Genomic DNA, 18,422 nt, shown 5'->3' on the forward strand with positions numbered 1-18,422 from the left:
CACCGCAGGAATCCAATATCACCACAGGATTTCCTGCACTTTCTGTTCTTGTGCTTTAGTCATTACACATGTATTAGAAGCCTCTTCTAAGTAATGGTTCATGAATGATAAAATGATGAATAGTTTTAATACTTTTCTGCCCCAAATCTGTGCAATGGAGACGTTACTTTTATGATCTGAAAAGGTCTAGCATAGATCTATATTTTAAACCATCTTGTTCATGTGGAAACTCTCTAAGACTCTTAGGTCTCTGATGAGGGCTGAACAGGCCTGCTCTCTCACTGAGCCTGAGTCCCAGCTGCACTGGAAGCCTTGGCGTTTCCAGAAAAGTTGGTGTTGGTTGTTTCCCACTCTCCCCAGGTGCTTGGAGTATTTGAGAAATCAATCCAAAGAAAAAGCAGCATCAATCTCTTAGGGGTTTCCTGGTTTCCTCCATTTCTTGGCTCTCCAATGGGCCTGGGAAAGTACAACAACGCTACAGTTAATTTATAAAGCTCATGCATGTTTCACTGGACCTGTGAACAGAGAAGTCATCCACTTGTTCTGGAAGCCCTCCCTGGAGTTCTGAGTCTATATGCTTCCATAACACATAGGGCGTGGCGTCAGAATTATGGCGCTGCCTCTGTGAAGCATGGCCTGTGGTACATTACAGGGCCTGACACACAGTAGGTACTCACTAAGGCTGAGTCGAATGAGTGAATAAACAACTGATGTTCAGTCTGTATAGGTATTTTTGTGGTGATGTGTTTAATCTTTTCTACCTTAAGCAAGTCACTAGCATGGATATATATTAATGTATATGAAAAGAACTTTGGGACTTATTTTTATATTCAAACATATGACTTTTCACCCAGAGAAGATATAGAAGAAATAAAGAACCCACCAAGATAAGCAAATAAAGCTGGACAGAGTAGGCTATGCTCACTCAGTTTAGTTTTAAATAATAATCAAAATAGATAATAGGAGCAGAATTTTACTTTGAAAAGTAATACTGCAAATCCCAGTTGATGTGGTGGGGAGAGGAGTCATTAAAATACTTTAATATGGTAAAATGCTAATTATCACAGTTATTCATTGAAAGTAACTTAAAATCTCTGGTTGGCATCATAACCATAACTAGAATTTTCAAATACATGTTATTAATTATTGTTATTAATATGAGGTTTAAAACCTGATCCTTTTTTGAGACTAAGTATCAGGAGAGGTGAATTTTAAAATGTGCCTGAAAACTCACAGCAACCAAATGAAAGTTGGTATTCTTTTCTTCCATCTTGCCAAAGTACTCATCACATTCATAAGAAATGCAACCGACATGCCAGGCACTAAGTTTCACATCATTTGTTTTTATAAGGCTGTATTCCAGTAGATGGGGAATACTTTGATTTTAGTATCTACTTCATTGATGTTAAGAGTCTAGGCTCATTCTAATGACCATGGTCAAGATAAGATATTTTTCCCTAGTTTGTCTACACAAACCTATAAGAACTAGCAAAAGCTTAACTATTGTATTTGAATAGAGAATTCTTCCTCTTCTAGATCTGAAGACTAAATAAAATATGGAACAGACAGTTACATGCCTAGTTTTTTTTATTATGCCTTTTGAAATAATTTGTATATACCTTTTAAATAATTTCAAGTGCCACAAAAAATAATGTTAATAGCTCAAAATCAAAAGTTAAAAAAAAAACCCTAAGTATAATTTTTAAAATCTTTTTCTTCTCAAGCGTTTTACGATGGGATAATGAGACAGATGTCTCTCAACTGGAAGGACATTTTGACATTGTTATGTGTGCTGACTGGTAAGTACATAAAAATCATAAAACTCCTGTTAGAAAAAATAGCTTTGCTGGAGTAATTGGGCTGTGCTGCTTTGCTGACGGCAAAGCAAAGTCAACAAATGAGGCACAAAGCTGCCTTAACCTCAACAAATTAACATTCATCTCCATGTGACAGTTATAAGGTAGTCTTCTATCACACAGTAACTTCTACCACATTATTTCCCAAAGATTGATTTTGAGAAGCATTTCCATTTTCTGGAATTGCCTCTGTTTCATGCTTGACGTATCAGTAAATGGACGACTTAGGCAAATTGCAAATAATTATGGCTCGGAGAGGAATAGTCTGGAGAAAAAGGAGTTTATCAACACAAACAGCTCAATTAGCTTACTTCTTAGGAGAGATCTGACTATTGATATACGGGAATATATATATGTATGTGTGTTTGCACACATATACACTCCAGCGTATAAACATATCTGTGAAATATCTTTAGGGAAATAGCTTTTCTTAAAATGTATGTTTGCTATCTAATATTTTCAATGTCTTCAATTATTATACATAATAATTATACATAATAATTATACATAAAACAAGAATTATAAAATTACATTTTATTGTTATGCAAATAATAATAGTAAAATCTCTGTCAGATGCCTGCCTTTTAAAAATAATTTACATTAGATATTTAGTCTTCTCTTTTAGCCCAGTCTACTTATTGTTAATGAAAGTCTGATCCTAAGTTACAAGATAAATATGTATCAAACCTTAATAATGATTTCAACTAATCTTATGTATTTTCTTCGTGTATTGAATAATAATATGAGAAACATTGACAATTCACAAGTATTTTTCCTGTTAAGGGTAAAATCTTATTTGTAGTTTTATCATGATTTTTAAAATGACACTATGGATTTGAAAACACAAGTTCAGATTCTAAAGAAGTTCTATTATACTGATAAACCCAAACACAAGATCCATAACCCAGAGAACACTTTCCTTATGCGAGAGTTGAATGAATGCAATGAAGTTTTCAGGAAGTCTTTATTTTAAATTATTATTTAATAAGATTTTCAGTGGCTAACTTTCACCTAAGTCAATGAAATTAGACTTGCTTTCTGTTTTCTTCTGAAAAATACTTGTCAAGGAAACAAATATTTTCTTCTATTCTTAGTTGAGATTTTCTAGTTTTTCATGGCCATTTTAGTCTCTCTGCACCCAGTTTCAGAAAACCTTTTTCCAAAAAAAGAGAGAAGCAGATTTTTGACTAATCATTGATATTGTGTCTCAATATTACAGCCCTCATCTAATCAAAAATAAGGAGCTAAAACCTCACCATATGATTTGAGCAAGCAATTTAGTAAATGCTGTCCCTCACCAAATATGAGAAAGGATTCTCCAGGTTTCATTGCACAGATGAAGATAATGCAGGCAGGATTAGATCAGATTAAGCATGAAAGTCAGATCAGAGAGCAGCGGAAAGAGGGAAGAAGGGTAGAATCTTGGAGGTTTAGATGAGGGTCGCACATGGATGGGCTCTGATTCTGTGGGGAAGTCAGGTCTGGCCAAGAGATTTAAAGTTAATTTTGTCCTTTGCACAAATGTCAAAACAGCCTGGCTCTGTCATACCTTGTGTTATGACACTCACACCATGTCATCCTATTTGTACCAGGGAAGCAGAGGAAGTCAGATTTAAGCTCTTTTCTGATTAATGTTCTCAGTTAGGTTAAAAATAGCCACACAACATGTTTGAAAAATAGTCTTTTTTCCCTAGCCAACAACAGGATCCTGTACAACTGATATACATAATGCATATTCAGTTAAGCCTTTCATTACAAATACATAACATAATAATACAATGTTATACGTACACACACATACCATATACATAAATACACATCTAGTCACTATTGAGAATTTATGTATTCAAATGAACTAAATACACCAAGTTTCATTTTATAAATGGCTTTTCTATGCATGAATTGTTAAGTTTTCTTTTCCTCCGGTGTTGTCAGTGCCTGAATGTCAGCCTGTTTATAATTTCCCATTTGTAAATGTAAAACATTAAGCCACTCTCACTGCGATGCCGATACTATTTCCAAAAGAAATGCTTTGGTAATGGTCTGTCTTCATATTCACAGGGATGGGTAAGCTGTTCAGAAACTTAGAAAGTACAACGATGTTCATAATATACGTGTTGTACATATAGCAGGGAAGCCCAGGATTCCATGTGTTCTTTATGTCCTGTTGGATTGATGTTTCTCTGTCAGAGTTATTGCACGGATGCTGCTTCTAGGGGCAGGCAGGCAGGCAGGCAGACCATGCTGCTATGTTTTTTTTTTAAAGAATGTCACAGAGGAGGAAAAGAAAGCTCTCTTTAGACACTACCTCCAAGATGAAACCTGAAATAGTCAGTGCCAGAAATAGGTGCCACACATAAATAGATCACGTTAAGTCTCACACCATCCTTGAGTCCTTGTCAGTCAATGAGATCTGGATTAGGCCACAGGAATATGAAGCAAGAGTTGGAGTTCAAATATTAGGTACATGGATTAAATTCTTACTGAAGCATTTCCAGCAAGGGTGGCATTGTCTGCTTCCCTGAATAGCTAACCAGTGGTACTGCTTGATCCCATTTACATGAAAACAAGCTCTATTCACAAACCTATTCCAAACCCACATTGTGGTTCAAGTAAAATGCACATGATTACAAGGAGCAGCGATATGTTTATGTTGTTAAATCATTCAGATATTCATATATTTACATTCAAACATTCATAAACCTGTAGGCAATGGGGGAAATAACTCATTTCCCAGAAGAGACAGTCTCTTAGTTCACATCTAAGTTTAGTAGCTCAACTAGATTATAGAATAAAGAGGCACACTGAAAGCTAGTCGTTATTTCACCATTCAGCATTTTGGACAATGAAATATAGTTTCATGGTTCAACAGTTCCTAAGTAACTTGTAAAATGTCAACTTTGAAATAAACAGAAGGAAAACTCAAGGTGCAGTCATACCTGCAAATGGATGCTGTTGACAAATATAAAAATATTAGAATATTTAACCACAGGTATAGAAAAAAAACCCTCCTATTAAATTCCTTGGTTGACTTGTTTAATGTTGAATTTAATATAAGAGTTCCTTTCTGCTGGAATGCAATCCAGCCCGGTCCTTGCTGAGTTTAGAATAGCGAGTGCTTGTTAATTTTAAACCTGCCTTTCCAGACTCCTGTTCAATCACAATATTCTGAGAGTCTGGTAGTAAGATGCTTTTTATCCAGTGAACACTTCCATTCAGTGTTTGATGGCTTTCCAGTTTACTGTAGCTCTGCAAAAATAAAAATGATTCTGTAAATAAATTAAAAAAAAATAGTTTCTGCACATTTGGATTCTCTAAACGCTTGGAAAGCAAGTCTGAAGCCACCCCTAGCCAGACACACGGAGCTAGGTCTGCAGGACGGTGTGCACCACATCTGCATGCCTCCAGCCTGAGACGTTGGGAAGAAATGGGGAAGGTACATCACTTCACTTGCTCTCCCAGCATTTTTATACTAACTATATACAGTGGATTGTTTTTATTTTCTATCATGTTTACTTTAAATGATGCAAAAAGTTTGGGTTTTGTGAAGAAAAATTTTTTTTCTCAAAATAGGCTCTAGGATTTCTTTGTTTTCTTCCAGATGCTGTGATCATAGGTAGTTCTAAATCACAACTCACAGACCTTTCCACCTGAAAAGACCTTTAACCCAAATGTAGTCAGCCCTCTTACCTCACACCTGAGGAAACTCAGTCCCAGAGAAGATCTCGTACCTAAGGGATGGCACCAAGCGAGATCAGAATACGGCTCCCCGACAATCAGTTGCTAAAGACTGATAGAGGCCATTCCGTCTGCCGAAAGTTAAATCTAAAACAGTGAATGTAACTGAGCATATTTCACCGTGAAAATTACATAGAGGTCTTCCTCTCTGTGGATGCTGACAGAAATGTCTCCTTGTTCTCTGCACTAATTAATTTCCCTATGAGAGGAGCTGGAGCTGCTCTGTGCTCTGCAGAAAATCCTGACTGATTCTAAGGGAGGCGATGAAAATGGCCTGGCACCTTTCCTTTGTCGTATAATCTGTGATTCAGATCAGGGAGGCGATGAAAATGGCCTGGCACCTTTCCTTTGTCGTATAATCTGTGATTCAGATCAGTGGAACAAGGCAAGCGTTGATTCCACAAGTGAATTATATAGAGGGGTGTGTGTGTGCGTGTGTGTGTGTGTGTGTGTGTGTGTGTGTGTGTGTTTGATGGCCAAACTAGGCCGACTGTCAATGTATTCTGATCAGTAACTGAAGGGAGAGTTGAAATGGTATCTTCACCCCAATCACTGACCCACTCAGCCTTTTTTAATAGATCCACTTAAGCTACTGCTGTTCTCTGAGCCCATTAGGACTTATTTAAGGGATGAGTTTTCAGGAGATTATATATCACTCCCACTAAAGTACGTTGAAATTGCTGATAGGATGTATCCTACTAAGCGTTATAAATTCTGCACCAGAGCTAGGTAGAAAGGTGAGCTTGCTTGGAATAAAGACCTATTAGAGAACTACAAAAATTACTTTTGGGAAATTTGACTTGCAGTGATGGAGTAGACAGCATTAGCTTTCAAATAACTGTGTTTTGATTGTGTGCTCTGTGTTAAGCTGCATTTTCTAGTGAGCTGTGAGGTTAACATTTTTGTCACCATTGCCAACATTAAGTAGAAATAGTACTATATTAGGTTATGCTTTTTTAACTGAAGTATAGTTAATTTACAATGTTGTGTTAGTTTCGAGGGTACGGCAAAGTGATTCAGTTATTTATATATACATATATATATATATATTCTTTTTCAGATTCTTTTCCATTATAGGTTATTATAAGATGTTGAGTATAGTTCTCTATGCTATACAGTAGGTCCTTATTGTTTATCTATTTTTTTATGTAGCAGTGTGTATATGTTAATTCCAAACTCCTATTTCCCGCTCCCCTTATAAGGTTATGTTTTGAGCTCAGCTTTTAAGTTGTTGCTTATTTATCTCTAACAATCTTACCAGCTCTTAGGATGCACAGGTATAAATTGAGAATGGTGTTTTGCCTGGTGCTGTGTATCCCAACCAGCCAGGTCTCCTGTGGACCCAAGTAACTGACAGAGGTATTTTCTCACAGTGGTAGTCTTCTTTAAAATGCTTAATTATTAACATTTAAGATAGTATTACCTCACAAAACAATAAGGTATATAGTCCTAAAGAGAACATTTCAAAACACTTAAATACAATTCGATTCCTTTCTTATCGATCCTTACTGGTTATTAACCACTGATGAATATGGCTAAAAGGCAAATTTTTGTAGCATTCGAATTAGACACATTTTGTGCTCTAAGATTTAAGTGCATAGTTTTCTGGAGCAATAAGAAATTTTCCCATGGGTAATAATCAGGTTATCCTGATTATCCTGATGGATAGTTTCCCATTCTAGAGATCACTTCTAGCTCACCTTAAGAGGATTCTTTTTCCATTGCTCAAAGCAGAACTTTATAGAAGAAACTTCCACTGAGCATGTCATGGTGAAACCCAAGCACTGAGAACTACAAAAAGCCGCTCTCCCCACTCCTCTTAAGTGAGAGACTTAGGAGAGAACCTGGTCTGGTGAAACATCCTACCTAAATGCTGATTCCTCCCTAGCAAGACCAGTGAAGGAGTGCATACAGCCTGTTTTAGAGGCATTGAAACCCACCCTGCGTAAGCTCCTGCATTTCAAAGACTGTGTTGTTCTGCCAGTTAGGCAGTAAGTAACTCTTCATTGAGCCTCCTCTCTGTGTGTATGCTGGGCCAGACCTAGTGACGCAGAAATGAATACAGACTGGAAGCTCCTTGAGGATGGGAACTTCGTCTTATTCACAGCTTATCTCCAAGGCCTGAAACAGCCCCTCGTATACAGCAGGTCATCAACAAATATCCATCAACCGACATATTTCATTCATTTGATGCCCACCGCAGCCACAGAGGTGGGCCCTCCTTGACAGGAAAACTGAGGCCTCAGATGAAGTGACTTGCCCAAGGTCACATAGCAGAAAGGTCAGAGCCAGAGCCTAGGAAACCCTGAACTATGCTCTCCCCTTGTCTGAAGTGTGGCTCCACCAGCAGCGCTCCCACTGACAGCTGATACTCATCCTTAGCTCGGAGGAGGACGACGCAGGGCCCCAGAGTAGGTGGTAATTAGCCATGCTGTTTGGGGAGCGGGAGGCCAAATCAGAGGGACCCACACCAAACTACAGCATTCAAAATGGGAGCAGAGGCTTTGCTTAGGCCCCTCATGGGATAGCTGATGCACAAGGCCATCCAGTGTTCTAGCCTGCAAGTCCTGGATAAGGAAACTCTGTCCTAAACTTCCAAGATAAGGCCTGGTGAAGACAGGGTCAGACTGATCCAGCCAAAGAGGTGACAGACCAACAAGAGAAATTCTCAAACCAGAAAAGAAAAATGAAAAATCACATGAACTGGAAAAAAATCAACATGGAGATCAAGGGGGAAAATCCAGAGTTGCCATGGTCTCTGGGACATACTGCCTAAACCTGGTCTTTGTTTATTCCTAGGTCACTTGTTGGCTCTAACCTCAGTGCTGTTGCTAGTCACTAAAAACTATCACCACCTGAGAGCTGTTTTGTGGTTGGTGTGTAATCGGGCCGGTGGTTTGTTTTTGGAGGGTGGCCTCACAGCACCCTCAGTGGGCAGAGGGCACAGGTCTACAGACAAGTGTGGGGAGAGCTTCATCTCCACCAGATGATTTCCCCCAAACAGCAGCTTAAAAATTGTCCCTTTCACACTAACACATGGCCAGTCGTGTTGAATCATGGCCCATCGCATGTTGATGACTTGACTTTGGTTGGATAACACTGACCACAGTATCTTTTGTTTATTCCAGTAAGACACTTGAATGGAAGGAAACATTTCTCTTTTTTAGTGTTGAGTAAACATGTGTAATTGGTCTTGATCTCCATTAGTATCATTAGACGTGAAAACCCAGTTTAATCTGGATTCTGTTCTCTTCTCAATGTCAGCCTGTTTCTGGACCAGTACAGAGCCAGCCTTGTTGATGCAATAAAGAGATTACTCCAGCCCAGGGTAAGTATGTTTCTATTTTCTCCTGAACACTGGCTTCAGAATAATTAGTCTGTGCACAAAGATGGAGAGAGTAATGGAATGGCAGGATTAATGTCATGTAATACTTTAATACTTATTATGTCCAACTTCAATTGGGTCTTCTGATCTATCAGATTCTTTCCTAATCATAACTAGGGAACTTCTTACCCTTGGCCTTCTGATAAGGAACACAGTGGGTAGTAAAATAAATGAAACCACTTCAAAGATAGTGTGAGATGATTTTTATCAAAGAATTTCTTGAGTCTTTTCCTTTGATAACAATATCTTCATATTAAAGTAGAAGTATGATATTGAAAGTTTTCTGTTGACTTCTGTCATTATAAATCCCTTCAATGGTTACCTTTGTCATTGGGTATTTATTGCAAAACAACATTTTTCTTTTTATTTCTGTTTATATTCAATAAAGGGGCTTCAGATGAATCTGTATATTAATCTGTTCTTTGCTTTAAAAGGAAGCCATTATTTACATATTATAAACATTAGGTCACAATGAAGCCAAGCATGGCATAAAATATTGTGCACATTTTTACATTTATATATCCATTTATGCCTGAGAGTAAATTACAGAGTTTTTATCCACTCTTATTTTGGGGGGCTGTTATACTAAGCTAGGAGGTCCTGCAGCCTAAACAGAGAGTTAATATATATCTATTTAAAGTAAGAAAACAAGCTTAAAGCACATGCATTAAAAAAAAAAATCTTATAACTATGTAAGACTCTTGCTGTTCCATAGGGATTTAAAATAGGTTAACAATGTTAACGTAGTCTAAGACAGGAACTCACATTTATCTGAGAAAGGACTATACTGTGTGTGTGAAGTATTTTCTAAAGTTTTATCTCTTCTTTTAAAAAAGGTTTGCTCTAGTCTTCTGACCTCAGTGAGACTTATAGACTAATACCTTTCAATCTTTCTTTTATATCTTTTTCACATTGAAGGTTCCCAGAGCAATTTGATAATCATCCTTTGCCTTACACTGTTGCTTTTTATTTTGTTATCTCTATATACCTCAGAAACTTTAAATAGCCCTCTCAGAGGAGTAACCACAGCTTTGTAAGTGGTAATCAATTCAATTAAATTGGCCTTCTCAATTCCCTCTGAGGTGGGTAATAGGTCTGGAGGCAAGGAAGGGGCATGCGCCAAGATATTAATGGCAGCTGTCGTGGTTGAGTGAGCAGCCCAAGTTGAGGGCAGAAGGAATTGGGGGCCTCTTCATCCCCCCATTAGCCTTAGGTGGTTCTCATGAGCATTTGCAAGATCAGGATTTTCAGAGAGGGGACGGAGATTCTTGGACGTAAAGGCTTCTAGGAATACTATCATACGTAAACACAATTTCAAGGACTCCTGGATCTCACAGCGCACAAACAGTACTTCACTCATCACCAACACCCCTTCAAAGCCTATTTGCAGCAGATTTGCATGATTTACATAGGATCTATCGTAAATCATGAGAACGATTTACAAGAGAAAACTGCCCAAGCTATGAATAGATCTACATGGAGATTGAACTGGAACGTCTAGCAGCTCTCCTGCACCCTGTTAAACTCTGAACGATGCTCCCCCTAGTCTGAAGTGGGGCTCCACACAGCGGCCTCCTCTGAGGACAGCAGTGCTCCTACTGACAGCTGATACTCACCCGTAACTCGGAGAAGGATGAGGCAGGGCCCTGGAGTGGGCAGTACTTACTCATGCTCTGTGAGGAGTGGGGAGGCCAAATCAGAGGGGCCCGCATCAAAATGAAGCATTAGAAATGAGAGGAGGGGACCTCGCTTAGGCCCCTCCTGTCCTGCAGGCCTGCTCAGACTGCGGGGTGTTCTAGTCTAAGGGGTCAGGGGTCCACCCTAAGGGGGGAATCCCAGTTGTGGATGGCACATGGACATACTGAAGTTCCCACCCAGGGGTCCCATCCCCATTGGGAGGTCTGGGGAGGCAAGGCGTTTGCACTCCCTGGGCCCCCACCCAGACGGACTCAGGAAGGGTCACCTGGACTCAGCAGGGAAGAGCAGCAGCTCTCTATCCCATGCCAGTGGGCTGGAAGGGTTCCCAGAGCTCGGGGGCACCCAGCGGATAACTGCACTCTTCTCCTTCTTAGCTCCCAGGGCTGTTGTCCTGCTTCCAAAGGACCTCCCCCTGATGAGTGTCTGTGTGTGGGAGTCACAGTCCAAGACTAAGATAACACTAAAGGTTTTAGTCTATTACAATTTGAGATGCTGTAATGTTTTCTTGAGCCTAGACCACTCCTCCCTGGTTTTGTGGCCCAGAGGCTAAAGGTGCCATGAGAGGCCCACAGAGAAACAACCTGGGCAGGTGCACTGGTGGATTCTGAGTTCTTGGTAATTCAGGGCTCAGCAGACTCAATGGAGACAAAACAAGTTCTCAGGGTACTCAGCAAAAACTGCACTTTGGCCAAATGCTTCGAATTCATAGGAGGGCCCAGTTTCTGAAGGCAAAGTATCAGTGGGTGGAGTCAGAAATACCTGCATACAAAACTTGTCATTCTTACTACCTAGCCACTTACTGGATTCATCTCTCGGAGCCTCAGTTTCTCATCTGTAAAATGGGGAGTAAACAAGCCAGTGCATTGGAAAGCTTTAGCACATGATTGACTCTGAATGAATATGTGTTCACTCTTATTACCTTGAAGAATTAGGGAGACTTTCCAGCTGTGATGAGTATAGAATATAGGGGGCTCTTCACAAAAACTGTTCTCAGAGAAATGGTTGGCAGGAGGGGAAAATTTTTTTTCTCGACCTGGACTTGGACGATACCTACACATAACTGGGCCTGCTGCAGTTCCCTGCACCCGTGTCCTGCATACCTGCTGCAGGCTCTGCAGAGGTCCGGGGGATTGTCTACCTGGATGAAGATGACACTTTTTAGTACAGATAACCCTACCGAGGAAGGTGAGAGAAATTATACTAAGTGGCCAGAATGAAACCATTGCAACACAAAGGTTCAGGTGTCAAGCTTGGGAAGAAATGGCTTCTGCCATTACTGGGGAGTATGGTTCCTTGATTTCTAGCTAAGGCAGCTCTGCTGTCTGGAGTCAGAGGATCCAGAAGCAAAGAAAGTAGAGGGAGGGGAGGGTTCCCCTTGCTTTTCAGCTTTTATATTGGGGGTCGTGGATGAGGTGGCCCTCAGAGAGAGCTTAGCCACCAGAGTGGGCTCCTGGCTTGACCAGGAATAGTAGCAGATCCCAGGGCTGAGCCTAGATCCTCGGGCAAACGGGCACCCATGCCTGGAAAGTCATTACAGGAAGCCCCAAATGTCAGGAGGAAATGATTGTTACCTGTCCCAGATGGAAACTTTCCTCAACTTACTGGTTGAGAGACACTGTCAAAACATCTGACTCCTGCCAGAATGCTACAAGGGACTCTCTAGCAAACTTACAAGAAGAAAAGAAAAGATCTTAAAAAGGAATGAAACCAGCACATCTTACTCATTCCAAGAAACAACATGTCCCTCCCCTCCCGTACCTTTTTCCCTCCGGTGAGTGGCTTCTTGTTGCTGACAGGTAACCCACTATCGCTGTGTTCCTTAAAGACCATCAGCCATGTCTGATATCGGAGGACCCAGATGTAATTTAAAATACAGCCACACAAGCCTACAAGTTGAATTTCAGTCCGGAAGTGACAAGCAACCAATGGCATCTACTAATATTCCTCTGAAATGGCTTTGGGTGGAAGGAGGGGAGCCAAGCCAGTTAGTGTGAGTTTACTCAGGACCATGCGGAGATGGATGGGGATGCAATATGGACAGATCTCCAGCTTGTTATAGCTGCTAACCATTGTCAAGAATTCGCTATCACTGTGGAATTCATTTAACCTCCTGTAGAAGCTGCCCTAAGTGACTGCCAAATTCCTGGAGTCCTGACTACATGCCAGCCGTGCTATAAAAGTAAATCATGGACTCTCATTTGAGAAGAGCACTTTCTTTTTACTGACATATTTCCTCACCTTTTAAAAAATCTAGCACCTCTGCACCCATCTGTACAAACCTCTGTTTTTGCTTATCTCAGGGAAGTGCCCTGTGAGTGTGGGTTCAGTGGCATGAACTGAGATGGTGCTGAAGGACCCTTGGTTCCTGTCTGCTTGCTGGGTCAGAGGCCCAACAAATCCTCCTCTGTTCTTGGTGAGGACCTGTGTTCCACCATACCTGGCCCTCCAGGTGTAGGAATAGAGAGTCCCCAGATGGTTTTTAAGACCCTCAGAACAAGAGCCTAGCCCTTAGAAGTTCTTCTTGGAAGTCCACCCAGTTGTTCATCCAGTGCTGAGTCTCTGCCCCTGAGGAATTTATAATGTGGTCATGGAGATGTAACATACACACAGATGAAATTACAGTGGACAGTGCAAAATGGCTTATAACAGCCCAGCACTTGATCCTATAGGGCCTGGGGCTGTTTTTATTTGTTGTGTGATTTTTTTTCTAATTTACACCTTCTATAGAACGTGAGATGCTCCGAGATTTGAACTCGTCTTGATTCAACAAACATTTGTTGAGCCTCACACTGTGCTGGGGATTGTGGGGTATAGATAGGAATAATGTGCACTTTGAGCATCTCACTGTTTACCAGGGCAGATTAATGCACAAGCTCCTGGAATTATAATGCTATATGGTAAGCACTAGGGATACAGCACGAAGAGTAACTAACTGCCTAAGGAAGGGTTCCGTAGAGGCAGCAGTATTTGACTTTGTTCTTGAAGAGTAAGAAGGCCATTCTAAGCCTCAGAGGAAGGAGACTAGAAAGTAGCATCCCTGGTGGAGGGGACAGTGCTCACAGGTGGAGAGTACGAAAAAGCATGTTGTGTTTGCAGGAGTTTGCTCTGGTTGGAGTGTGAGAGTGTCTGTGTGGTTTGGGGTTAGGGTTTGGGAGGAGTGAGGGATGAAGTTAAAAGAGTTAGTTTGGGTACCACTTTAAGAAAGGCTGAGAACATGATGATGGAGAGATGGGACTTTATTATGTGGGTCATAGAGAGCCACTGAAATGGAGATAGAGAGCCATTTTCGAGCTATGGGTCCTAGAAAGATCGCTCCGGCCAACATAAAAGCTAGTTTGGAATAAGAAAGAACTTGAAAGCAGCAAGGCTCTTCATGGGTCTACCGTGGACCAACTTCTACCTAGAATTGTTCAGTTAGGAGCTAGTGAAGGCCTAAAGACGGAGAAGAGGGAACTGAATGGGTGTTCACTGACAGGTTCCTTCAACAAACATTTCTGGAGTGCCTCCCTGGGGAAAGAATAAGGTACAAGGGTTTTAAAAGGCAATGTCACGATTTCCTGGTTTCCAGTTTCATTTTGAAGGTGAAGGGTATAGACTTGTTTGGCATACTTAATAGGTGGTATTCAGCTGTGTGTGTGTGTGTGTGTGTGAGAGAGAGAGAGAGAGAGAGAGACAGAGACAGAGAGACAGAGAGAGAGAGAGACAGAGAGCGATGGGTGGATGGTTTGGTGGGTAGTGCCCTGGGAAGTGTAGAGGTTTGGGCCAAGGATATTGAGTTCCATTTTAGGCAGAATGGGTTAAAGATACTTTCGGAACATCCCCATGGAGAGCTCTAGCAGGCACCTGAAAATCTGGGTGTGGGCCCTGGACAATGGTGAATGCTGCAGTTATGTACTTGGGAGTTTTTGATGCATAATTGATAGCTGAAGTTGAGGACTTCAGTACAGTCGCCTAGAACTGTATAAAACATGAAGAAAAAGTAGGCAGAGCCCTGGGGACTACTGACAATGAAAGAACAGGTGGAAAAAAAGAAGCCAGGGTCGGGGACTTAGAGACTGAGGGAAATGTAAGGGAGAAAGCAGACAAAGGCAGCATCTCAGAAACCAGGTAAAGAAATGGTTAGAAAATAAACACACGCTTAAACATGTAATTGGTATTTAATAGTTTATTGCCTGGAAATGAAAAACGCATAGCATATTACTTGTAAAATAAGTCTGAAGAAGACTTATTTTTTCCAGACGTGCACACCCTTTAATATATGAGTATAGATTAGTCTAGCAAAATAACAACTGAGCTTACGATGTAAACAATATCATTGTTGTTTTGTGGAACTACTCCTCTCTCCTCTCCAGGGATAAATGAATTCTCTCAAATTTCTGCTCATCAGTCAAAATTTTACATTCAATTGAGTGTTCATTCTGAGTTTAAAATGATTCGGTGACTGTGAATGCTTAGAAAGTTGTGCTTTGGTAAATTGAAAATAATGTTTCTAAAGTGATGGGCTAATTTGAAATCTATATTCTTTTTCTTGTTTTGATTTTTGCAGCCTAAATTGTAAGATGTATTCCTCTGACTGTACCAGACAAAGTGTCCTCCTCCACTGGGGATATGGGGGTCTTCTAAAACTGTTCATTATGGGGCAGATGCTGGCACTCAGTAGGGCTCAGTGGATGCTTATTGAATGAATGGAGGATGTCCTATTGTCCCTCCTAAATATTAATCCACATCTCAAAGGTGTCTGCATTCAACGAAATGAAAAAGAAAACATTTTGAAACTCATAACTGAGTAATTAAGGATTAAAACTACTGCTCGCTCTTTCTCTTTCTTGTGGGGACAGTATTGTGCACAGAAAGCTGCCCTCTGAAATCCCATTATAGCCGCTGACTCTGTAAAAGCTTCTTGGAGAAAATCTTTTCTAAAGAATAAGCAATAGAACGTGGCCTTCGAATTCCCAGAGACTTGTGTTTTTCAGATTATTCAATATCTAGATTTAGTTTATTCTCTCGACAAATATTGATCGTCTACTCTGTGCTAGGCACTGAGAAAATGCAGTGAATAAAACATTAGAAGATCCCATTGTCATGGAGCATACATTCTAGCTGGAGGAGACGGGCAATAACAAACAAGGTTATGATGTGTGCCAGTGGTGATGAGGGCTAAGGACACAACTTGAGCAGGGAGAGTGGGTGGGGAGGGATGGGGAAGGGCGGCTGTTTTAGGTGCGGTGGGTACAGAAGGACAGGTAAACTGAGACACGAGCTCAATTGCAGTCATCTTACAGCTCACCCTAACCAACAAAGGGCTGGGGTGAGGGCAGCATGTGTTTTGTGAATGCAAACATCAACCCAACCACAACCCCTTAGTCCTGTAAACATTATGATATATAATTTAGATAATAGCTGTTAAAAATCAACTCTTTGATTTTAATGGTAAGACAATATTTGCAGGTGACTTTAAAATAAAATGACTTCCATCATTCAAGAGTCCAGAACGGGAGTCAGCTCTTAGAAAATACTAGAATGACCTACTAGTGTTCCCTCTTTTTTTTTATGGAGACTTCTGCTCCCCTGCTGAGACCATGTATTATATCTAGTTTCACATCAAAATGAATTTTTGCTGCTAAGTTTGAAAACCGCCTGAAAATAGCAGTTAATATTGGAAAAGCTGACAGAACCTTAAGTTTACTGGCATGATTGGTGCTGCTGTAATTATGTGCCTGAGTGTATACATGTCTATGTAACACAGTATGAAAACACACTTGATGTCCAGGACAGTGTATCAGTGTGTTTTCTTGCAGCTAAATGAGGGGAAGAGAGAAGGAGAGGGAGTTGCTAGAATTTTTATAGCACTGTTAGGTGGTGTAGATGCTCCTAGTCTTTCTTACATCTATATAAACTTGTTTCTCAAATTATTTTCATGTTCAATACCTCGTTTTACCCTCACAACTTGCTCGGGCTCGGGAGTGGAAGGCAAGGGAGGCTTTGTTTTTCCCACTTCATGGGTGAGAAAACTCAGTGGGTCAGCTAAGATAACTTGAGTTTCTTATCTGAAAAAATGAGGAGATTGGACTCACGTCATCTCCAAGGTCCCTTCTAGTTCAGCAGTTCTATGACATTATTTTTCTGATTTTCCTGAGGTGACACCGTGTTTTATGGTGGAGATCCCCTTTAAGTCCAGACCCCTTCCTGCCACACGGTTCCTTCTTCTTCAAACCCTTCACTGCATGTTTAATCATCTGTAAAATGTAACGTCTACCGTACAACATTGTTGCAAAAACTGTTGAGGGGATTAAAGGGAAGACTTGTGATGCCCCTAGCAAAGTGGTAGCTTTTATTATTTATTATTGTCATCACTATTACTAATAAGAAGGCAATGTCGTGTAGTGGAAAGAGCATTGGCATTGGAGTCAGGTCAGTTTCCAGTCATTTACTGGTGTGTCATCTTGGCCAGTGATTCAACCTTTCTGAGCATTCTGTAACATGCAGCTGAGAATCTCTACCTTGTTGGGTTGTTTGAAGACTAAAGGAGAGGATGTATACAGAGCACTTATCCCAATGTCTGCCACGTCCCAGATGCTCAATAGACAGTTGGCAGGTATGAATGGTAAACCAATTTTCAAAAGAAACTGGGATAGGGACTTCCCTGGTGGCACAGTGGTTAAGAATCTGCCTGCCAATGGAGGGGACACGGGTTCAAGCCCTGGTCCGGGAAGATCCCACATGCTGTGGAGCAACTAAGCCCGTGTGCCACAACTACTGAGCCTGCACTCTAGAGCCCGTGAGCCACAACTATTGAAGCCCGTGCGCCTAGAGCCCGTGCTCCGCAACAAGAGAAGCCACCGCAATGAGAAGCCCGTGCACTGCAACGAAGACCCAACACAGCCATAAATAAATTAAATAAATACATTTATTAAAAAAAAAAAACAGGGATATATTTTCATGATTCCCTCAAAACCTGAAGTGTTATTTCATAGAGGTGAAGTATAACCCTGAAATTAACAGAAGCATACAGTCATCTTTTAAACAAATAAAAGGAAAAAGAAGATTCTGAAGTTTAGTCATTCTGTGCACATCTACAAGGGAGAAGAAAAACTCACATGCACCTAGTAGTTAGCAAATGGTTGCTGTAGAGTTTCATGCCAGAGAGTCTTCTGAAATCCAGTATATACTTTATTCAAGTCCTCTCACTCTCCCCACTACAACAATCTGATAAGGTTGTGCAGTTTATTTAGAAAAGCTGGATTGCCCTGATTTTACCACTTCCTTTGAAAAGTAATCACTTGAGGGGACTTCTCTGGTGGTGCAGTGGTTAAGAATCTGCCTGCCAATGCAGGGGACACAGGTTCGAGCCCTTGTCCGGGAAGATCCCACATGCCGCGGAGCAACTAAGCCCGTGTGCCACAACTACTGAGCCTGCACTCTAGAGCCCGTGAGCCACAACTACTGAGCCCGCGTGTCACAACTGCTGAAGACCACGTGCCTAGAGTGCGTGCTTCGCAATGAGAAGCCCGCGCACCGCAATGAAGAGTAGCCTCCGCTCGCTGCAACTAGAGAAAGCCCGCGTGCAGCAACGAAGACCCAAATGCAGCCATAAATAAATAAATAAATAAATAATTTTTTTTTAAAAAAAGTAATCACTTGAATAACTTTGAGGGACTGTTTTACCATAATGATGACCCTTATGAAGGATTCAATGAAGTTGGAAATCAAGATCCTGTAGCTCTGTCTCTGGCAGCATGGTCACA

The 18,422-nt window shown here is 40.9% G+C and overlaps 1 protein-coding gene across 1 annotated transcript in view; it reads left to right on the forward strand.

Moving 5' to 3' along the window:
* Positions 1-18,422, forward strand: part of CAMKMT (calmodulin-lysine N-methyltransferase) — a 401,051-nt gene that overhangs the window by 375,982 nt on the left and 6,647 nt on the right. Inside the window, exons 8-9 of the mRNA XM_082672327.1 lie at positions 1,725-1,799; positions 8,859-8,922. Coding sequence (XP_082528453.1) covers positions 1,725-1,799; positions 8,859-8,922 — 139 coding nt within the window. The remainder of the gene's footprint in view (positions 1-1,724; positions 1,800-8,858; positions 8,923-18,422) is intronic.

The sequence above is a fragment of the Grampus griseus genome (assembly GCF_964374135.1).
Source record: "Grampus griseus genome assembly, chromosome: 15".
Taxonomy (NCBI): Eukaryota; Metazoa; Chordata; class Mammalia; order Artiodactyla; family Delphinidae; genus Grampus; species Grampus griseus.